A 22930-nucleotide genomic window follows, 5' to 3' on the forward strand; every position below is an offset into this window, starting at 1 on the left:
TCACCTCTTTGAAGGTTTCACCTCTAGCCCTGCCCTCCCTTCCTTTCTGAATTATACCAGAGCCTTGCCTGGTACAATTTAAGTCTGGTTTATGGTCCAGAGACTGCCCACATCTGATGACAAACTGCTCACTGGCTAGGCCCCAGATCAAAACCAAATGTTCACCAGAATTAAAGAAAAACACCACTTGCTCACCAACTTGTTCATACGTGCTGTGTGTGCGTGTGCATGTGCGTGTGTGTACTTTTTCCCTTCTAAATTACTGAAGCAGAACAAATCTAGAACTTTGAAATCTTCTCCAAATGGGACCTTCAGCAAACCACGCTTTTCTTGCATAAGTGGCACTGTAGAAAGGTTCCTTAAAGGGCTGGTTGTGATGGCAGCTACAGGGAACTTTCTAATCTGATGAAAGGGTAAAGAACCCCAGAATCCAGAGGTCTCAGAGGTGGGAGCCCTGGGAAGCTGGGGTCAGGATGGAGTTGCAATTGGGAGACTCAGGAAGGAGCCAGAGGTAGGAGCAGTAACGAGGCCCTTTAAAACAATGGGTTTGGGCAAGGCGCGGTGGCTCACGCCTGTAATCCCAGCACTTTGGGAGGCCGAGACGGGTGGATCACGAGGTCAGGAGATCGAGACCATCCTGGCTAACACGGTGAAACCCCGTCTCTACTGAAAATACAAAAATTAGCTGGGTGCGGTGGCAGACGCCTGTAGTCCCAGCTACTCGGGAGGCTGAGGCAGGAGAATGGCGTGAACCTGGGAGGCGGAGCTTGCAGTGAGTGGAGATTGCACCACTGTACTCCAGCCTGGGTGACAGAGCGAGACTCCGTCTCAAAAAAAAAAAAAAAAAAAAAAAAAAAAAAAACCCAAAAAACGCAATGGGTTTGCCAGTTGAGGACAGCAAGGTGTGCAGCTTGGAAATGACTCTCCCAGGTCCCCCGTTATGCTGCAGATGAGCAGTGTCCTGCCTGGTAAGCCAGGGCTCAGGTGGGACAGCTCAACTTCCACCAGGCAGGGTGCCAGGGGCTGCTTGGCAGTGAGCTGCAGGGTCTAGGGGCAGGCCAGAGACCTGTAGAATGGAGGGACGACTCGCTTACACAGCTGCTGTGCGGGACCCAGCTGCACTCTGTAACCCATTCATTGCTGATCTGGAAAAAAGCAGAAGGCTGTCTCCCTCCATGAGCCTCCTGCCCAGAGAAATGTAATTTCTGATGTCTTAAAACTCCCCAGGCCTGAGGTCAAATTGCCTTTCAGCTTCATGATGGGCAGAAGGGAGCAGGGACAGGGAAGTGGGCAGGGCTTTGTCCTTGCAGCTTCAGGTCTTGAGCCTGGCCTGGCCTGCCTCCTCCCCGACCCCCTGCATCATGAGGGTACCTGGCTGGCCCCGCAAGGCGATGGGCTCACTGGGCTCTGAGGGATCGCTCAGGCCATACTGGTTCATTGCTCGCACTCTGAAGACATATGACTTCTTTTTCTCCAGGTCCAGAACGGCGAATCTCGGAGATTTCACAGGGCTTTCCGTGCTGATGGCCTCCCAGGTGCCACTACCTATGACTGACTGAAGAAACAGAGGAACTCACATTGGCTAAGCGGTTGCCCAGACCGGCTCTGTACTGGTCACCTCCAATGATCTCTGTCCCCAGCCCATGTGCTTTCATGATCCTCTATACTCAGCCCAGGCTGCCCCTGAGCACGGAGCTCTGCCTCATCTGCCTCCTCACCTCTCCACCTGGATACCTACCGAGACCTCATGTCCAGCCTGTCCACGATGCAGCTCCAGAGCTTCCCACACCTGCATTGTGTTGGTGGCTCCCATCCTTCCAGTCCCCCAGGTGAAATCCCTGGAGCCACCCTTGGCTCTTCCTCTCTTTGTCTCATGCCCTAAATGTGCTCCAACAACAAACCCAGTTGACTCACTCTTCAAAATTTACCCAGAACCCAGCCATGCTTTATCGCCCTCATGCTCCCCACCATAACCTTGATGGAGGCTGTCAGTACCTCGTGCCTGAATGATCTGAATAGCCTCTTGGCTGGTCTCCCCTCCGTTTCTATCTCTAACCCCCTTCCATCTTGTTCTCTGTTCCCTTCTACCAAGCCCCGCATCTCCCTCAGAGCAAAAGCTTCCCCATGGCCTGACCCCTCGGTCTGTCTGGCCACCGTTCCCTTTGCCCTTAGTCTCTATGCCTCTCTGCTGTTCCCTAAGGGCCCAAGTCCCACCTCCTTCCGGGCCTTCACACTTGCTGGTCTCTCAGCCTGGAATGTTCTTCCCCCAGAAATCTCTTGGCTGGCTTCCTGTAGGCCTTTATTCAAAACCCACCTTCCTGGGGAGTGGCGAGGCCCTCCCAGCCACTCCATCTGAAAATGTCAGCACCTCCTCTCCCCACACTTCAAGTTCCCCTCCCTGCTCGACATCTTTCTCCTTAGCGCCTACCACTCACTACTGTGCGTAATATTCTACTGATTTACCCCGTTTATCATCGGCACTCCCTCCCCCGCCTGCTGTGTCCCCAGGACCGAGAACAGCACTGGCACATGGCAGGTGCTCCATCTATGTTTCTGGGGCAAATGAATGAATGAAAGAATGAGTTCTCACAATAACCCTGCAGGAAGGTGTTAATTTCTCTGCCGATGAGGGAAGTCAGGTTCAGAAAGTTTCGATAATTTGGCCAAAAGTCCTGCATCTAATAACTGGTGGATATGGTATTTCACTTCGCTTAGGTGTGGGTAGCTGCAAACCTGTTTACTCTCCACAGTGTCAGGGACCCAGAAAGCAGCCAGAAACTCTGAGTCTCTGGGCAGATGGAGGGTGAAGAGCCCAGGGTGATACAGATGAGAGAGGCACCCAGAGACCGTTTCTGCTGAGTCTGGGCAAGAGAGTTAAGACCTTGAAGCACAAGAGGACCCACTGATTCCATCCTCTGTGGTCTTCTCCCTCCCAAGCCCATCTGGCTGTCAGTGGCCTAGACCAGGTAGGACAAGAAATCACCATAAGAAACCATGAAGACTGCTGAGCTCCTACTGTGTGCCAGGCTCTATTCTAAGTCTTTATGTGCGCTAATTAATTTGATCCTCACATTAACCCTACAAGCTGTGTATGATTATTATCATTTTATGGAAGAAGAAACAGGCGTATAGAGAAACTAAGTAACTTGCCCAAGGTCACGCAGCTGGTAAGTAGCAGAGATAGGATTTGAACCCAAGCAGTCTGACACCAACATCTCCACCAAGATACCCTACCACCTCGCAAAACCAGTCCTCAATTATCTATAGCTTTCCTATGTCAGAGAAAAAGGATTACCCATGAGTGTGAAAAGAGAGGCCCGTTTGGATAACCAGAGCCAGAGATTCCTCCCTGGAAATTTTAAATGCATTTATTCCCTAAACCTTCTCTGTCCACCTGGTTTGTGCCAGGCATTGTGCTGGGCACAGAAAGTAGTGAGAAGATAAACTTAGTCTCTGACTTCAGGGAGATAGTCAAGAACACCTCCTTGGGAAGCACTGACAGATCCCGGGGACTGCAGGCTCTGGCTGTGGGCTGTGTTTTATTTCATCTTCACAGGGCAGGTTCTCTATTCTATGCTGGAGGAAACTGAGGCTCAGAGAAGTTAAGACACTCACTCAGGATCACACAGCAGAAGGCAGGATTTGAACAGATTTTAACACCCATGCTGTCTTCTACTCCGCCATCCTGCCTCCCCTCCACTGTGAAGTCCACTCTACAAGACCTGCTGCATCCTTGCCGGGGTCTCCCCTGACCCCACTCGATCCCCAGTGAGAGCCACCTCCTAGTACTAATCACTCCGTAGGCTCTGCAAGTGCTGCTGGTTCCTGTCCCTGGCTGGAGGGTACCAGCCTCGTTTCCCTCCCAACATAGTCCCACCAAGAAGCGCTTGGCCCAGTGTGTGGTCTGATGCCAGCCGCCCCGGGGGCAGGGAGGTACCCAGGAAGTGGTGGATCATATTGTCATTGTTGTCTGTGCCTTGTATTTTGTGTACTTCCACGAACAGCCTCAGGAACAACCAGCAGTGACTGGCCTCCCAGGGCTAGAGGTAGCCGCAAAGGCTATTCAATCCATCCCCATGCCTCTGTGTGCGGCCATGCCTGGGCCCTTCCAGCCAGGGGCTTCTTTTTTATTCTCTGACGGCCTCCCCAGGGGACACTGCCCAGGGTCCCACGGCACGCTGTTTCTCAGGCTGGCCTGGGGCTGGGGCCTCGGGGTCCCCTACCTTCTCCAGGGAGTATGCCAGTGGCGCTCTGCCCCGGGGCCTCGGCTCCTCCCAGGCCAGAACCACATAGGCCTCTCGGATCTCGCTGGCGTGGACATTGGTCGGCGGTGAGGGGATGGTCACAGTATCTGGAATCAGAGTCACCCGGGGCCGAGATGGGTGGGCCTTCAGAGACCCCCTAATCTCAGTGCCTCATTCCGTGGAGGAGGGAACTACATCTCCACCCATCCCCAAGACAGGGGTAGTAATTGGCTCCAGGTCACCCAGCAATGCTAGGGATAGCTGGGGCCAGAACCCAGGTCTCCCCCTGCCCTGGCCAGGACTTTTCCCAACGTGTTCCCTCCTCCAGGAGGGCCACAGCCAGATGGGCCACAGTGACCCCAGCACTCTGGCTGCCTCCGACTAGGCCCCACCTGCCCTGATCCCCCACACCCTGCACAGGGACAGTTTCTGCCTTCTTGCCAGCTCACCTCCCAGAATTTCCAGAACTATACAGATTCCAGAACTATGCAGAGTTTCCAGAACTATACAGAGTTTCCAGAACAATACAGATTCCAGAACTACATAGGAGGGTCCCGCATACCTTCAAAATCGTCTGTGCTGATGGTGATCTTGTTTCCCAGACCAAAGGGGATCTCTAGGATGAGAAGGGAGCATGGGAGGGTGGGGGGTGGGACAGGAGGAGTTAGGCCAGGGCCTACCCCACACCAGGCTCTGTGTCCTGCCCTGTCCCAGTCCTGGCCTTGCAGCCCTCGCTGTGCAACCTCAGACAGGTGCCCTGTGACCTCAGCTTTCTCAGGAGTCCCAGGTGGAGCCCTGCTGCTCTCAGGCCCTGGCAGACGCTCTTTCTCTTGGGACAAGTGGAGACAGAGAGGAGGAAGGAGGTGCCTGGGGCCGGGCACCCTGCCATGGTGGAGCTTCTAGCACACCCAAGTCAGCGTGGCTCCCGAGGGCTGAGAGGGCCGTGTCCCCACACTCGAGTTGAAGGACATCTGACAGGTGCTGGGGTGGGGTGCTCCCTCAGACTGGTCTCTCCCATGGACGGTTTGGTTTCACCCATTAGACTAGCTGTATCTTTCTTCTCAGGCTAGGGGTTCCTAAGGACCGGATTGTGCCTCCTCCATCAGACTGGAAGTTCTTGAGGGCTGGCCTTTGTCTCCTTCGTCAGACTAGTGTTTACTGAGGCCTGGGCTGTGCTTCCAGACTCGGGGTTCCTGAGGGCCGGATTGTCTCCTGTGTGAGGTAGTCCTGAGGGTTCCCTGACTGATGTTCTAGAAAGTCGCTTAGGACCTCTGTACCCACCTGTCTTCCTCCGGGCGGCATCATGGTCGCCCATGACAACCAACTCTGAGGCCTTGGAGGGGAGGCTGCTGCCCGCCTTGCTGATGGCTCTCACCCGGAACCGATAGCTCTGACCTTCAACGAGGCCTTGGATCGGGCACCGACAAGTCCCTCCGGGGGCCTCATGGCAGGGGACCCATTCCCCAGAGTCACCCTGGCACCTGTTGGAGACAGGCCCCCCTTTCAGCCCCTGCCCACACTGCACACCTTCCCAAAGTGAGCCTCTACGAGGACTTTCCTTTTCTTTCTTTTTTTTTTTTTTAGACGGAGTCTTGTTTTGTTGCCAGGCTGGAGTGCAGTGGCACCATCCCCGCTCACCACAACCTCCATCTCCCGAGTTCAAGCAATCCTCATGCCTCAGCCTCCAGAGTATCTGGGATAACAGACACACGCCACTACCACCTGGCTAATTTTCATATTTTTGTAGAGACAGGGATTCACCATGTTGGTCAGACTGGTCTCGAACTCCTGACATCTCGTGATCCACTTGCCTAGGCCTCCCAAAGTGCTGGGATTACAGGCGTGAGCCACCGCGCCCAGCCTGAGGGCTTTTCTTTAACTGGGGGAGCCTGCCGAGCTCATCTCTACCAATTAAAGTTCTTCTCTACAATAGAAGAGGCTGGTTCCAACTTTGGGTCCCCGGGAGACCTTTTCACCATCCCTGATGCTGACCAGCAGCAGTGCCTTTCACGGGGGATCATCGTGAGCCCACGGCTGTGCTGTGCCCTCCACACCCAGCCCTTGTTTCATCTCCCTGGAAGTCCTGGGGGCATGTGTGGTCACCTTCACTGTACACATGGAGGGTCTGTGGCTCAGAGAGTGACCAGACCTGCCCAAGGTCACACGGTTAGGATCCACCTGAGCTTGTCCCCTCCCTAAGTTGGCGTGCATTCCAGGTTGACCCTCCAAGCCTGGGCTCTCTGGACCCTCTTGGTACCATTGTCCCAGGCAGTGTGACAGTGCACATTACCCTTATTGTTACCAGCTGGTTGGGGTAGTCATAACATGTGGGTCCAAGTCTTGTCTCCACCACTAATGACAAATGTGTCTTTGAGCAAAGTCATCTCCCCACATGCCTTGGTTTCCCTATCCATAGAAGGGGGCATTAGATAGTCCCCTTCTCTTTAGAGCGGGGTCGTTGTAAGGATGGAAAGAGATGAGGCGTGCCCCTAGCATGGTCATGAGCCCGTCTGTGGCAGCATTCGCTATTTCCTCAAGCTGGGCCTTCAGAGCCGGCCACACAGGAAGGAGGCTGGAGGTTCTGGGCTGTCTACCTGTTTGCCTCCTCCTTTGGGATCAGTGCTATTCCATCTCTCTCTGTCGTTCAGGAAGGAAAATAGCCCAAGAATCCACTGTGCTCAGGGTCCAAGCACTCCCTGCTTTGCCCCTCCGGGTCAGCTCTAGAGGGTCCACAGGGCAGTAGCCGACTCCAGTGTAGAATTCCAGGTATCAGCATGACAGAGACTTGGAGGCACGGATGCCCCTCCATTGCCCCTAAATGACACAGCACAGCCTGCCTCCTGTCCTGTTCTGAGGAGCGGGGCTGTGGGGTTTCTCTGAGGCCAGGCATGGGGCCTCCTCTTTGATGTGGCTCCCACAGCCAGACAGAATTCTAGCCCTAGGGCCTCTGCCACTCAAGAGGCCGACTCACCGCTCGACGGAGTAGGCAGTGATGGCGTTGCCCCGGGTGTCACTGGGCGGGGCCCAGGTCAGGATGAGGCAGTCTCTGTTGACATCCAGGCATCGGACGTTCAGCGGGGAGCCTGGGGCCCCGGGGTTCTCGGCCTCAGCATCTGAAACCCGGGGGTGAGAGGGAGGCCCTTCTAGTCAGTGGCCATTTGGTGACAGGCCCTTCCCACTCCCATCCGGCATCCTCTTCTCATCCATCCTCCAGGGGCTGTTTTGATCTTGAGGACTGGGGCCTGAATATTAGTCCCCCCACCCCCATAGCAGTATCTGAGGGAAGGGTGACAGTACCATTTCTTGGGGGCCCATTTTACACCAAGTACCTGAACAAGTGGAATAATGAATTCCAGCCCCAGAGCAGCCTTCCCTTCTTTGGATGGGGAAACTGAGTCTCACGGAGGTGAGTGACCTGCCCAAGGTCACCCAGCTGGTGAAGCGACAAAGCCAGGATATGAACCCAGGCCCTAAGCAGTGGCCAGAATCACTCCAGCTCCACACTCAGCTCCCCGCCTCCTTGGCTCCAGGCGGGCTAACTCTCAGGCCATGTCCCTTTGGAGAGTCACAGGATGTCATGTGGAGTCTTGGAGACCCTAACCCAAAGCCCTGATTTTATGGCAGAGAAATTGAGGCCCTAAGACAGCAGGGCCCTTGCCTAAGGTTCCACAGCAAACGAAGGGCAGAGCCCTGGTCTCTGGGCTTCTGCTGCCACCTCGCACGCACCCATGCCCTCACCTCTCACAAGCACGTAGGTGCTCTGTTCCCGGGGTCCGAAAGGTGAGGGCACCTGGACCGTGTAGAGCCCCTCATCCTCCTTGTAGGTGCTGGACACCTTCAGGGATGCCTGGCAGTCTGCGTAGAGGATCTTCCGACGTCTCGAGGACCTCAGTAGCCTCCCTGTGGAGGGGAAGTGGGGGGCCATTGAGTTTGTGGGGGGTCCTGGTCTCACCTGGGAACCGTGGAAACTCGGGGGGGCCTGGAGACCCTGGCTAGGCAGACGGAGAGGCTGGTGAGGCTCATCTCAGGCCTTGGGTGCAGCTGGTGGCCTCCAGGGCTTCGCCAAGGTAGCAGAGAACTCTTCTTTGCAGAGGGCTTGGAGAGGAGGGAAGGGCCAGTGTGGGGCTGAGGCTCAATGAGGGAGTGAGGGTTTAGGGACATAGCCAGTGACAAGGTGAGGAGTTGTAGGTTCTCTGAGGAAGTAGGAGCAAGAGAGATGGGTCCCTGTATGGGGTCAGGGACTCAAAGAAGGAGGGCCCGTTTGCGGGGGGTGGGAGCTCAGTAAAGGGCCTGGGTCTCATTGAGAGAGCTGGGGCCTCGGTGAGGCGGGTGGAGGACTTGTTGAGGGGTTAGGGGTCAGGGAGGGGAGTGAGCGCTCATGGGATGGGAGCTTAGGAGGTGGATGGGGACTCAGAAGCGGAGTCCGGGGCTCAGGGGCGGGCCCTGCCCTGAGGCCACACTGTGGGGCCAGTTCTTCTCTTTACCCCATGGGAAGACTCTGCCCTCCAGTCAGCACCTCCATTCCGGAAGATCTACAAGTTTGGGAAAACATCTCAGCCTTGTTATTGCAGCTGTCAGGGATCCTGATGGCTTCCCTACTCCCTACTGCCCCAGCAGGTACAGCCTCCCTGGGCTCAGAGCTGGGGGTGCCAGAGGGGCACTCTACTCTGGGTCCTTAGGCTATAGGCCTGGTCATGGATGGGGTAGGAGGTCCACATCTTCCTGCCTTGGCTCTGACCAGGCTTCTCCAGGCCTTGCCTGAGACGTCCCCAGAGGCCTCCCAGCCCACGGGTCAGCAACTGTTTATCTGCACCACAACCCTGACTCTGAAAAGCCCGATGCAACTGTCGCAGCCTGCCCCGAGCGCTTGTGGTGCTCTCCTGCCTCCTGACCTTGGGGTCTGTTCCCATTGCTTTAAGAGCCCTCACTCACTTTTTTTTTTTTTTTTTTTTTTTTGAGACAGAGTCTCACTCTTGTCCCCCAGGCTGGAATGCAGTGATGCCATCTTGGCTCACTGCAACCTCTGCCTCCCAGGTTCAAGCGATTCTCCTGCCTCAGCCGCCCAAGTAGCTAGGATTACAGGCACCCACCACTGCACCTGGCTAATTTTTTGTATTTTTAGTAGAGACGGAGTTTCACCATGTTAGCCAGGCCTGAACTGTTGACTTCAGGTGATCCACCCGCCTCAGCCTCCCAGAGTACTAGGATTACAGGTGTGAGCCACCACGCCTGGCCTCCCTCACTCACTCTTAGGGAGGTAACAATGCATGTAAATGGCTGAGCAGGTGCTTGGTCAGTGCTGGTGGCTACAATTGTGCTGATGGCTTCCTCCCTCCTCCCTCCTCCCAGGTGGACACAGCCCCTGGACTCATGCACATCTGCCCCTACCCTCTGCCCCAGTCCCAGCCCAGGGCCTGGCACCCCACAGATGCTTGATGGCCATTTGTGGGGTGGCATGGTCTGACCACACCTGGCTGTACTCCTGCTCTCCTCTGCCTCTTCAGCTCAGTTGGTACTGGTTGGAGAGAGTCTCTCCGCTAGGAGTCCTCTCTGGCTCTGAGTTGAGCTTTGGAGGTGCTAGCTCTGGAGGCTGGGGGCCAGGACTGGGGGTCCTCACCGTCTCGGAACCACTGGATGCTCTCAGCATCTAACACATCTTCCGAAAACAAGCATGACAAGGAGAAGGGTTCCTTCTCACGAGCAAAGACTGGCTTCAGCACCGAGGTGAATTCCACGCTGGGGCCAAACATCGATCCTGGGGTGGGAATGAAATTTGGGGCAGAAGTTTTTGAGGCAGCCAGCCCGGCCTGGGACTTAGGAGTGAGGACTTTTCTGGGGCATCCCCTCTCTTCTGGGTCTTGACTGGGAGAAGGGGACCTGGCCTTGGGGTAGGATGGGAAGAGATTTATCTAGGTAGGGGCCAGAGAAGCCAAAGAGCAAACATCTGAAGGCCAAGTCCGCTGGTTTTTCTGGCTTTGCCTTTCAAACCCAGTTTTAGTCAGAGGACAGTTCAGCAGCCGGGGACAGCTCTGGGGTACCCTGCGGCACTTAGAAGTCAGGTGCAAGTGTTACCAGCTCATAGACAAACCCTGGTGGACATCCTTTTATGGGCAGCGGATGGCTATTTTCTAAACAGGTACCAAAGTGGGTTGGGGAGCAAAGACTGAACAAAGAATCCCAGGTCCCATGCTCCCCCAGCCGACTTACTTTTGAAGATCTCTGAATCGAAGCCGGCATCCTTCCCCAGGTAAGCTGAAAACCAAAGGCAAACGGAGTTGGAGAAGGCTCAGACCCCACATTCCTATGCTATTTTGGGGACATAGGCTTTGGATATGAGTTTGAGTCCTGGTCTGTTGGTGGCTCCCCCTTGTGGCTTTGGGAAAGTTCTTTCACCTCTCTGTGCCTCAGTTTCTTCAGCAGTAAAATGGGACAGTAATTCCTACCTGGGGCAAGGAATGAGCGGGTTCACATGAACCAAGCCCCCAGCCATAGCCTGACACATGGCAGGTTCTCAACACATACTGGTTTCCTTTGTCTCCCCAAACTTGCCCCCAGGATCACACATTGTCTTCACAGCGGTCAAGCCCAGTCAGAGACGCAGAGACGCGGGCATTTCTGGTGGGATCAGGGAGAGTGGTGGGGGAGGGGCAGCACTGAGAGAGTCCAGGGGCTGAAGGGTGAAATCCAAGGTAATGTTGCCACAGACCACCAGAGAATAGTAACAGCAGCTCTCACTCACACAGTGCTTGCCCCATGCTGTGAGGATTAAACAAGCCAATTAAACACATTGACTCATTTAATCTTCACAACAGCCCTGTCAGTGGGTACTATTATTATCCTCTCAAACAGATGAGAAAACTGAGGCACAGCTGTTCAGACAACACCCCAGCAGCCTGAAGCTATGACATGACACTGGTCCCTGGAAAGGCCCTTCCTGAGCAAGGTCCAGAGAAGGGCAGGAGGCTGCCCGAGATCACACAGGTCAGTGAAAGAGTTAGGATTGGAACTCAGGGCTCCTGCCCCCCAGGCCACTAAAATCACCCAAGTTGCTATGGAGATGAGAGCAGAGAAGAGGGTGGTAGTGGCGGTGATTAGAGTAGGAGGAGCAGGGGGTTGGCTGGAGTCTGGGGCCAAGAGCAAGCCTGGTGGACCCTGGAGCTGCCAGCCTTGATGGAGAGAGGGACAGGGATCTGGAAGGAGTGGTGGGAAGGATGGGTGGGCAGAGGGAGGCAGAGCCCCAGTCCCTGACCTTGGGCTTGACTCTGGGCACGGCCTGTGGGGACAGCTCAAATTTCTGCACAAGAGCTTGGCCTGGCAGCAGGATCTGCCTCCGAAGAGCTATTTAGGGAACAGGACAGTGGGTGGAGAGGGCTGTGCAGGACAGTTTAACAAGGTCTGATGAGAGGCAGGGAGGGTGGGCTGGGATCCACCTGTCTACCGCCCAAGACAGCTGCCTTAGGAGTGTGTGTATGAGTGTGTGTGTATGAGTGCATGTGTGTGAGTGTGTGTGAGTGTGCATGTGTGTGCATCTGTGGGCTTCTCTCTCCCGGGGGTCCTGGAACTCAGGGCACGGCATTCTTCTGGGCCCAAATGTGTGACCTCCTTGGGCAGTGCCCTGCCTTGGTCATGGGAGTGGGTACCACATGCCAAGGCTTATCACCTCATTTAATCAACACGGGCATCTGAGAGAGGTGGTAGGATTGTAGGATTCTTCCTTTCACAGATGAAGAAATAGAGGCTCAGAGAAGTGAGGTGGCTTCCTAGGTTTACACGGCCAGCTGGTGGCAGAGCCATGATGTGAACTCGGGTCTGGCTGACTCCGGAGTGTCTCCCTGCTCTATGCTGTGATTTCAGATGCCCAGGGGGTGACCTCCAGGAGGGGCCCAAGCCCAACTGGAAAATGTGCACCAGAACCCACATGGGGCAGTGAGGGTCAGGTGAGGAGTTGCTGGGGTTTGGCCTTTGCCCTGAGGACCCCTCAGTAGGGTTGGCAGGGCCAGACCACCCTCCCAGAGGCCGTGAGATGGATCCCGACCTAAGCGCAATCCGGTGGGCCAAGCATGCTCTTTGGCATGGCGGGCAGGTGGGTTCGCCTTGAACAGCTGTGTAGGTTGTGCTCTGCGCAAAGACATCCCCTGAGAGAGCAACGTGGGGGCTAAAATTCAGTCTGTTTTCCATTTGCCAAGCCATGTGCCCTGGAGTGGGAGCTGCACCTGCCTGCAGAAAAGGGGCCTCTTTCGCTAATTCATCCACTCAGTTCACACAAAGGTGCCCACCATGCCAGTGACGACTCTGCAGAGAGAGCTGAGTTCAAGTCCCAGCCCTGCCACCATCTGGCTCAGGATGAAGTCAGGTACCATTAAGGGTGTCTGGCACACAGTGAAGACTCAGGAGAGGTCAGTTCCCTTCCCCTCTACCAGTTGCTCTTGACACCAACCCACAGGGACAGGTGATCCTGCCTCACTCGCCTTCCACCATCAGCCCATGCCAGGCTGATGGAGGAGACTATCACCCGCTACGAAGGCCTCCAGGGAAGCGGGAGTCTCCAGGGCTGCCCTGGTCACCCAATGCCAGGCTGAACAGCCTTGTGCCAACGGCCTTTCCTCAGGTCTCACGCAGACCCATGTCCTTGTCTGCTCAGCTAGGGTTTGCTGTGGCCCAGACTGCCTGTTGGGGATGGGAGGACTTACTGCGGACGAGGACTTTGGCGAAGGAGGAGGCCTGGCCGTAGGCATTCTTCACTCGCACGGTGTAAGTGGCTGAGTCCTCAATGGTGCATCTGAAAAGGAGAGAAGGAGAAGTTCCTCCCGAGACTGCTGGGCTCCAGGGGAAACACAAGTCCCCATATGTGGGTGGGAAAGGCTGGAACTAAGGAAAGCCTCATGGTGCCAGGAAGAGACTTTGGTCACAATCTCTGAAAAGCTGTGTTTTTAGGTTGGCCACTGCACCTTTCCATGCTTCGGTGTCCTCTGAAAAACTGGGGACACGACACCACCTAAACCATCTCAGGAGAAAGTGCTTTGAAAATATGATATGCCACATTGCAGTTATTGCTGACTCTGGAGGATCAGAGAGGTTAAGTGACTTTCCCAGAGTCACAGAGCAAATGGAATTCAACTCAGCTTCAAACAAGAATCCTGGAGCAGGAGGCTCCTTCCTTCTCAGAGAGCAGCAGACAAACTTGGTCAAGGCAGACGGCAATCTGGGTAGAACTGGGCCAGACACCCAGGTGTTCCCAGTCTCAGATACGGGTCTCACCACCAACCAGGCCAACCCTGTCATGTTCCCAGTGGAAGCCTGGGCCAGCTCCATCCTAGGGGCACCCTGGTGACAGAGGGGAGGTGGTAGGATGTGGCACCTCTGGCCCCATTAGCAAGCAGAGGCCCCTTGATGCCTCCTTTTTGCGCCAGTCACTCAGCGCAGGAATCCCTCTTGCTTCTGCCTGCCCCTGGAGGTCCCCTGGGCCTGCACACCTTCCCCGACTCTGCAGTCCATGGGGTGCCTCCCTTATATGGTCAGATAATTGTGTCTCCCCACTTCTGGAGGGTAAGATGAGTGTTCTCTTTATCTTTGTGTCTCTGAGGTCTGGGTCGGTTGAACTGGAGGGTTTGGTGTTTGGGAAACAGCCCAGATAGTGAGAAATGGCTCACACCAGGCCCTGCCGCATAGCAGCTGTACAAGACCCTTAACTTTCTGGGCCTCTTTTGTCGCCTGTGACATGGGGTGCTCCCTCAAGCATGGTGGCAGGGATTATGGATTGTATGTGAAAAGCACCTAGCACAGGGCTCGGCACCTGGGAGGAACTCAGCGTGTGGCAGCTGATAGGAATGATGAGTGACACATATCATCTCATTTAATAAGCCACCACGCCTTATATTCCTATGTGGCCTCCCCGCATGCGCCCTGCCTCTTCTCTCAAAACCCTGCTTAGGACTCACCATCTGCTGAAAGGCTGAACTCTCTCCCATGTAATTGCTTCCCCTCACATGTGTACGTCTGTGTATACAAGCACATGTGTGAGCACTGTGTACGTGCATGTGTGCACGTGTGTGTGCACTGTGTATGTGCATGTGTGCATATGCGTGTGCACAGGTGCATATGTGCGTGTATTATGGTATTTTCTTTCCCCCACAAGGAGCCTTCCCAGCATGCCTAGTTCAGCATCCAGTCCGCGTGGCCAGCCTCTGAGTCCAAATTTCTCACCGTGTATCTCAAGGCATCGGAATCACATAGTGGGTGTGTGTTAAATATCAATTCCTGGCTCCGTTCCAGACCTGCTTAGTCTGAATCTCTGGGGGTAAGGGGAGGGTCTGTCCTGTCCCAGGAATCGGTATTTTCACCAGCACCCCAGAGACTTCTGAAGAAGGTGAACCTGGGCCGCGGCTCTGAGGAAGGGTTTGGGATCCTGCTCTGGCCTCGGCGGTGGCAGGGCCCGGAGTCATGGGTCTCTCCAGGTCCCCAGTCTCACCTCCTAATCTCCAGGGACAGCAGCCCGTAGTTGTTGGTGATTCGGTATTTTCCGGCAGGAAAGAGGCGGGGATCAATCCTTGTGTCATTTTTGTACCTGTGGAGACACAGCGGTCTGTGGCAGGCAGTGTGTTCCAAGTGGGAGGGGTCTGGAGTCTCTCGGACAGGGATTCCAGCTGCAGGGTTTTGTTTCGTTTTGTTTTGTTTTTTGAGATGGAGTCTTGCTCTGTCGCCCAGGCTGGAGGGCAGTGGTGCGATCTTAGCTCACTGCAACCTCCGCCTCCCAGATTCAAGCAATTCTCCCTGCCTCAGCCTCCCGAGTAGCTGGGATTACAGGTGCCCCCACCACGCCCAGTTAATTTTAGTATTTTTAGTAGAGACGGGTTTCCCCATGTTGGCCAGGCTGGTCTCGAACTCCTGACCTCAGGTGATCCACCCGCCTCAGCCTCCCAAAGTGCTGGGATTATAGGCGTGAACCACCATGCCTGGCCTTTAGTTGCAGTTTTGTGTTGCTTACTTGCTGGTGCGATCGGAGCAGCACTTACGCCACTCTGAGCCTCAGTTGTCCTGACCTGTGAAATGGGGGTATGAACGCACTGGCCTCACAGGGCTGCTGTGATAATTAAATGGGATGAGCATATAAAGGCTTTCCCCTGTGCCCACATACCACAGGTCCTTAAGGGTTTGTTTCCCTTCTGGGGGCAGAGAAGAAGGAGCCTGTAATTAGGGGCAGCTGCCCCTCCCCCTACCCAGCCATCCCCAGGGGTACCCTAGGACCAGGCCCCAGCTTTTCCCTTCCCTCTGAAGGGGCTTGCCAGGGAAGGAACCCCAGACCCCTGCCTCTCTTCCCAACCCCTGAGGATGGCTGTTCTTTTTGGTTCTCATCACAATAGCTGGAGGAGCTTTCAAAAATCTCCATGCCCAGTTTTTGAACATAAGGCTGTGGGAATTTACATCGGAAACTGCTAATTGGTTGTCCAATATCCATTCTCAGGGGGAAATAGAATTTACTCATGGGTCACCCAATATATGACATATCTCCTTGCCTCTCTTTCTGCTAGGTGTGGTCGTATGACTTAGTATTGTCAACAGCAAGCGGGGACAAGAGTCATGTGGCTGCCCCGATGACACCCTTTGCCCCCTTTCACGTCATCGTTCCCTTTGTCCTTGGCAGGAACAGGGAGGTGCTGGTGGCTGTCTCACACCCTGAAGCTCAGGGTTGACCCTCCAGGAGTGATCTGGAGCTCAGTCCCTGGGGAATCTGCATCCAGGCATTTAGATGGAAGAAAACAAGCTTCTAGCTTATGTAAGCCATTAAAAACAAAACAAAACTCCAGGTCCAGGCTGCATCCCAAATCAATGAAATCAGAATTTCTGGGGATGAGACCCTCAGATCCGTATTTTGAAAATCCTCTGGTGAGGCCAGATGCGGTAGCTCATGCCTGTAATCCCAACACTTTGGGAGGCCAAGGCTGGATGATTGCTTGAGGCCAGGAGTTCAAGACCACCCTGGGCAATATAGCAAGACCGCATCTTTACAAAATATTCTTTAAAATAATTAGCTGGTTGTGGTGGGGTGTGCCTGTTGTCCTAGCTACTCAGGAGGCTGAGGCAGGAGGACTGCTTGAGGCCAGGAGTTAGAGGTTGCAGCGAACCACGATTGCACCACTGCACTCCAGCCTGGGTGATAGAGCAAGACCCTGTCCCCAAAAAAAAAAATTGTTTTTCTTAATGTCCTCTGCTGATTCCCAAGGGTAGTAAAGCGGATCACCCTGCCCTGGATGTTGCCCTTATTTTCTGTGAACTTGGGTCTTGTTCCCCCTGCTGTGTGGACAGGACATTGGGGTGGCCTGGGGTCCTGGAGGCCTAAGCAGTAGGAGCTGAGGAGTGAGGATGAGTGACACTTAGGAGACCTGGGTTTTGACACAGCTTGCTGTGTGACCTTGGGCAACTCCGTACCCCTCTCTGGGCCTCTGTGTCCCTGAGGCCATGGAATGGAGTCTCACAGGATGAATTCTTCTCTCTGCCCTGGGTGGGTGGCTGAGGTTGAAGAGGAGGCCTCCCAGAGAGAGGGCACCCCGGCCTCAGTCCACTTCCTTCCCTGGACGTGGCCTCATTCATGCCCTGTTTGTCTCCAGGGCAACCAAACACAGCCACACCCATGCCCCACCACGCAGCCCCCAGTCTGGCCCCCTCCTGAAAGGACCCCGGCTAAATCTCCCGCAGAGAGGGTGATGTCTAATCTGGGTGCTCAATCTCCCCAGCTCTCCAGGCCTGGGGGCCAGGGTTAGGCCCCCTACCACGCACCTGTCAGGAAGATTCCAGACACCTCAGCCTGGCCAGCTTTTCTTTTCCTGGAAAAAGCAGCTGCTGCAGCTCTGGCATGGCCGAGACAGCCGGAGACCTCAACGCTCACCCCTCCCTCTCTCTGGGCCTCAGTCTCTGCCTGTGCCATCAGGCCCTTGAAGGCACAAGCAGAGGACCACCTGAAGTGGCAGCCAGTGACAAAACAAGCTTGACTGGGACAGGGGAAGTGAGGGGCCTGCCCAGGGTCTGGCTCTGCAAGGACCTCAAAAGGAGTGAGATTTCTGTTATTTATCTAAATCTATTTTTTGGCCTCACATATTTTGGTGTTCGATTTTACTTTTTAAGACTGCTTTAGGGAGGCTGAGGTGGGGGGATCACTTGAAGTCAGGAGTTCCAGACGAGCCTGGCCAAAATGGTGAAATCCCATCTCTACTAAAAATACACACAAAAAATTTAGCTGGGCATGGCGGCAGGTGCCTGTCATCCCAGCTACTTGGGAGGCTGAGGCAGGAGAATCGCTTGAACCCGGGAGGTGGAGGCTGCAGTGAGCCGAGATGGTGCCACTGCACTCCAGGCTGAGCAACAGAGTGAGACTCCATCTTAAAAAAAAAAAAAGAAAATAAGACCAGGCATAGTGGCTCATGCCTGTATTCCCAGAGCTTTGGGAGACTGAGATGGGAGGAATACTTGAGACCAGGAGTTCGAGACCAGCCTGGGCAACATAGTGAGACTCTGTCTCTACAAAAAATTAAAAAGTTAGCCAGGTGTGGTGGCACATGCCTGTAGTCCCAGCTACTTGGGAGGCTGGGGTGGGAGCATCGCTTGAGCCCAGGAAGTTGAGGTGCAGTGAGCTGTGATTGAACCACTGCACTCCAGCCTGGCAACAGAGTGAGACCTTATCTCTAAATAATAATAATAATGATAATCATTGAATGAATAGACTTGTCTAATACGCCAGGTGAGCTGGAATATTCCTCCAGCCCTGAGGCTGGACAGAACCTCTGGAGGTCAGTCCTGGGGCAACATGTGGCCCTGCCTGATGTGACTGATGATGGAAAACCAGATCCATCAAGCCAGGAGTACCAGGGGCCACCTGAGTTGCCTGGGCTGGAGGTGGACCTGAGCTTGGCTTCTGCCAGTTGTCAGGAATGCTCAGCTCCCTGTTGTGGCAACCTCGTTGGCAGGGGTAGAAACAAATCCCAAGAGGTTTCCAAATGCCTTCGATGTGGGCCTCAGTGCCAGGGCTGAGCAGAGCTTGGCTGCGGGGCCAGGACAGCTGAGATGCTAACCTCCACTTGGCCCGGCCAACGCTGGGAGCAGTCCTCCTAGTGGAACCAGTAACTTGCCTGCAGGGACCGCCCGGTCCCCACAGCATCCCAGAGCCCAGCAGGGTACTTGGCATACTTTTTGGAATAAATTCCAGCTGGCAATGACCAGCCCTGAGGCCAGCTCCCTCAAGATGCCTTTCTTGATGGCTCCTGGCCTGAGTGATTTCTATTTCTCTGACTTCTGAAGCATTATATGTGCTTTAAGGAAAGTAACACTTGTAATGGAACAGGAATTAAAAGAAAAATTAAAGAATGTGTAAGCAAAAACTCAGCTGTATGTAAGAAAACCCAGTTCCCCCTGAGGAAGAGAAAGAGCTGGAATCCTTTAAAAATTAACTGCATGTTTTTCTGTGGCTAGTGAGCCTTATCTCCTCCTTTCCCAGGCATTGTGAAGACCCTGTTTCTCCAGCTGTGCAGCTGCAAGGCCACTAGACAGATACACTCAAGTCGTAAAACACGTTTTTCCTTGAAAAGTAAGAAATGATGTAATGCATGTCTTAATTGAATACCTGTCTTTGTTTCTTGCTTCTGTAATATGCTTCCCCCTGCACAGATCTCCCCTGCCCCCAACCCACAAAATGCTTAAAAGGTCACCGGACTCTTTGTTCGGGGCTCAGTCTTTGGATGTTAATCCGACTGGGTTGGATTAACTAAATAATTAAATAATGCCTCCTCAACCCCCTGGTCTCTCTGATTCCTTAATTATCCCATAGCAGTAATAATCACTCTCCTACTCTCTAGGCCAGTTGAAAGAGTTATGGGCTTAGAGGCAGGAGACCTGAATTTGAATCCTAGCTCACATTGGCTGTGTGACCTTAGATAAGTCACACTACCTCTCTGAGCCTTGATATCCTTGCCTGTGAAATGGGCGTAATAGTTCCTGTCTCATGAATGGCCCTGATGCTCAAATGAGAGTGAAGTTCTGGGTCATTGTAATGTGGATTCACGTATAAGAGGCCTCTGTTTTCCTTTGTGTTTTCCATTATTTGTGCCTCTATTCTCTCTCCTGCTAGACCATCGGCTGTTCCCTGTCAAGATCTGGCTGATATACAGCCTCTTCTGAGAAGCCTTCCTGGATTCTATGGGCTGAGGTAGCCCCTTCTTCCTTTTCACCCAGACTCTTTGATCTCAAATATCACCCACGAATATACTTCTTTGCATGTTGATGTTTCTTTTCTGGGCTAAGAGTTAGTTCCTTGAAGGTGAGATTGTGTCTGGTTATTTCCTTTCTTTTCTTTTTTGAGACAGAGTCTCGTTCTGTTGCCAGGCTGGAGTGCAGTGGTGCAATCTCGGCTTACTGCATCCTCTGCCTCCCGGGTTCAAGTGATTCTCCTGTCTCAGCCTCCCAAGTAGTTGGGATTACAGGCACCCGCCACCACGCTCAGCTAATTTTTGTATTTTTAGTAGAGACAGGTTTTCACCATGTTGGCAAGGATGGTCTCGAATTCCTGACTTCAGGTGATCCACCTGCCTCAGACTCCCAAAGTGCCGGGAGTACAGGTGTGAGCCACCGTGCCCGGCCGCTTTTTTTTTTTTTCTGTGAGACAGGATCTTACTCTGTCATCCAGGATGGAGTGCAGTGGTGCAATCATGGTACACGGCAGCCTTGACCTCAGCTTCCCAAGTAGCTGGGACTACAAGTGCAGGCCACACGCCCAGCTAATTTTTAAATTTTTTGTAGAGATGGGGTCTCCCAGCTGCCCAGGATGTTCTCAAACTCCTAGGTTCAAGTGATCCTCCCTCCTTGGCTTCCCAAAGTACTGGAAGTGGGCCTGGGCTTGTTTGGTTATTTCTGTGCCCCAGTGCCTCAGTCAGGTCCTGGGACAGATGACACTCTCGGTAAATATTTGTTGAAACCACTTCCTCATCCCCCAGGGTACTGGGCAATGGGCCTTAGATACAGGGGGCACTCAGGAAAGAGTAGCTAAGCCATGTGAATGACGTGTCTTCTTCTGTGGTGAGACTGAGACGTGGGCCGCGGCCATGCCCACCACGATCTGTGCCTGTGCAGGAGACCCCTGCCCCTGCTCTGCCCCTCCCCAAGTGAGGCCTAGCCTCTGGCGTTCTACCCTCCCAGGAATGGCATTTCCTGTTTTCCCAGCCCTTTTCAAGTTCTGAGGTTTCCATGCTATTGTATTAAATTCTCATCACACACAAGCTGGACAGGAGGCCTTCAATCCATTCTTCAAAATAGGAAATGGAGGCAGGACCAGGGAGTTTAAGAGGCATGGCTGAGACCTCACACTGAGTAGAGAGAGAGAAAGCGAGGGTGGGAACACAAAGCTCCCCCCTGCCCCTGAGGCCTGTGCTCCTTCTCTGTAGGTCCTGCCCTCCCCATCTTCTCCCTGCCCCTTGGCCCCTGTCCCGCCTCTCACCATCATCCTCAACCCTGGAGACACCCAGCTTGCAGCACCTGCCTTCTCATGAGACCAGAATTATATTTTTATGAGGGCTGGCTCCCCAGGGGCCCAGTCTTCCAGCCCCAGGCTGGCTGGGGGGCAGCTAAGAATAACCCAGGCCTAAGCTGGGCGTGGTGGCTTGTGCCTGTGGTCCCAGCTACTTGGGAGGCTGAGGTGGGAGGATCTCTTGAGCCCAGGAGTCAACACTGCAGTGAGCTATGATCACTCCACTGCACTCCAGCCTGAGCGAGACCCCGCCTCTAAAAAACAACCCAGGTCTGGTTCCTCAGCAGCTGCTCTATTTGGTGGGTGGACAGAGCTCAGGGTTCATGGGTCCACAACAAGAAGTCCTGGCAGAAGTATTGGATGTGAGGAACTCACTCGTGACCCCAGAGGCCCAGAACCCCCTCCTGCCCCAGCGGCTTACCAGGTGACCTGGGGTGGTGGCGAGGCCTGGACAGTGCAGGTCAGCAGGACCGTGGTGTGCTCCCAGACAGCATGGGAGCGAAGAGGGATCCAGAACCAGGGCCCGCGGCCAGAGCACAGCTCTCTCAGCTCCTTGGCCTCCTGGACCTTCTCCTCTGTCTGGAGGCGGAAGGAGGTGTATGACGCTGTGAGCCAGGGACCACCTCTCTGCCATCTTCGCCATTACCTCCCCACTGACACCCAGACTCTGTAGTTAGACCCACATGGGCTGGAGTTCCCGGTCCCCCGCACTAGCAGAGCAGGGTGGCACTGTGGGCAGGGCATGAGCTTCGGAGCCAGCTGGCCTGGGGTCAAGGTATTAACTAGCTGTGGTACCATAGGCAGGTCCTCAGTGTCCTTATCTGTAAAATGGGGATGATAGCAAAATCCCCTGCCCGCTGTGGGGGTGTGGGGGTGAAAGTCACGACACTGAGAGAGCCTGTGTAAGTGGGAGCTGGGGAAGAGATGTGGAGAGTGGCTCAAATCCTGATACTCATCAGGGCTAGCGTTTCCTGAGGGCCTTCTGTGTTCTAGGCAGCGGGAAAGTCACTTTCCAAACCCAGTCTCATTTAAATCCCACCTCAGCACTGATAATTGTTACAATGATGTCTATTTTACTTTATTTATTTATTTTTTAAATTTTGAGATGGAGTCTCACTCTGTAGCCCAGGCTGGAGTGCAGCGGTGTGATCTTGGCTCACTGCAACCTCTGCCTCTCGGGTTCAAGCGATTCTCCTGCCTCAGTCTCCCAAGTAGCTGGGATTACAGGCCCGGCTAATTTTCATATTTTTAGTAGAGACAGGGTTTCACCATGTTGGCCAGGCTAGTCTCGAACTTCCGACCTCAGGTGATCCACCCACCTTGGCCTCCCAAAGTGCTGGGATTACAGGCATGAGCCACTGTACCCAGCTCTGTTTTACAGATGAGAGCACTGAGGCTCAGGAACAGGGTTGCACTTGCCCAGGCTCACACTGCTGGAGTGTACAGGCATCAGATGCAAACCCAAAGCCTGGACTCTGCCTAGGACGTCCTGACTCTTGGGAAGGGGGTGAGGATGGCAGCAAGTGGTGCGTTGCAGGTCCCAGGCCCTGGGGGCTCCACAGCCCACACCCTTACCCGCTGCCTCAGCATCTTCCAGTTCCGCCTCTGGCGCAGCAGCCGGTGGGTCCGCAGGAAGGCGATCTCAGTCCTCTCCCAGTCATTGCCGAAGCCCACCCGCTTCTGCCCTCGCTCCTCCAGCTCCACGGCAGACGTCTGGCATCTCAGCTGGGCTTCCCTGCCATGACAGAGGCCACTGGGGCTCAGGCAGGGATGGGGGCACCAGGGGCATCCTGGCCAGTTCCATTCCCCATGCCCAGCAGTGCCAGGATGCTTTAAACTTTGGGAGGACATGTATGACTTTGCATCTTCCCTTGCCTCCAAAAAGGCCTGGAAGGGCCCTGCTTACAGTCGGTGCTTAATAAACAGTTGACTGTTTTCATCGTTTTCAAGGCTGTTTCGCAAACCTTTGTTCATCTTGTTTTCACAATACCCAAGTGGCCAGGCCTTAGTGTCCCTATTTTATAGGGCAGGGACTGAGGCTCAGCAACCTGCTTCAGGTCAGCCAGGACCACGACCCAACCCTCCTAGCCCAGGGGCCTGCCCCAAGCCGGACGCTGCTTCTCTAAGCCGGCACACTCAGAGGCTTCCTCAGTCTCTGGCCTTGTGGGAAACTGGGGCC

At 54.4% G+C, this 22930-nt stretch overlaps 1 protein-coding gene across 1 annotated transcript in view; it reads right to left on the reverse strand.

The window, feature by feature from the left end:
- MYOM3 (myomesin 3) overlaps nucleotides 1-22930 on the reverse strand; it is a 59565-nt gene that overhangs the window by 31042 nt on the left and 5593 nt on the right. The window contains exons 4-15 of the mRNA XM_003891324.5: nucleotides 22327-22486; nucleotides 21173-21330; nucleotides 14713-14808; nucleotides 12935-13023; nucleotides 10452-10496; nucleotides 9862-9999; nucleotides 7983-8144; nucleotides 7216-7357; nucleotides 5526-5725; nucleotides 4807-4860; nucleotides 4224-4351; nucleotides 1372-1555 (exon numbers count right to left, since the gene is read on the reverse strand). Of these exons, the coding sequence (XP_003891373.2) occupies nucleotides 1372-1555; nucleotides 4224-4351; nucleotides 4807-4860; nucleotides 5526-5725; nucleotides 7216-7357; nucleotides 7983-8144; nucleotides 9862-9999; nucleotides 10452-10496; nucleotides 12935-13023; nucleotides 14713-14808; nucleotides 21173-21330; nucleotides 22327-22486 (1556 nt within the window). The remainder of the gene's footprint in view (nucleotides 1-1371; nucleotides 1556-4223; nucleotides 4352-4806; nucleotides 4861-5525; nucleotides 5726-7215; nucleotides 7358-7982; nucleotides 8145-9861; nucleotides 10000-10451; nucleotides 10497-12934; nucleotides 13024-14712; nucleotides 14809-21172; nucleotides 21331-22326; nucleotides 22487-22930) is intronic.

Source organism: Papio anubis, chromosome 1, assembly GCF_008728515.1.
Source record: "Papio anubis isolate 15944 chromosome 1, Panubis1.0, whole genome shotgun sequence".
NCBI lineage: Eukaryota > Metazoa > Chordata > Mammalia > Primates > Cercopithecidae > Papio > Papio anubis.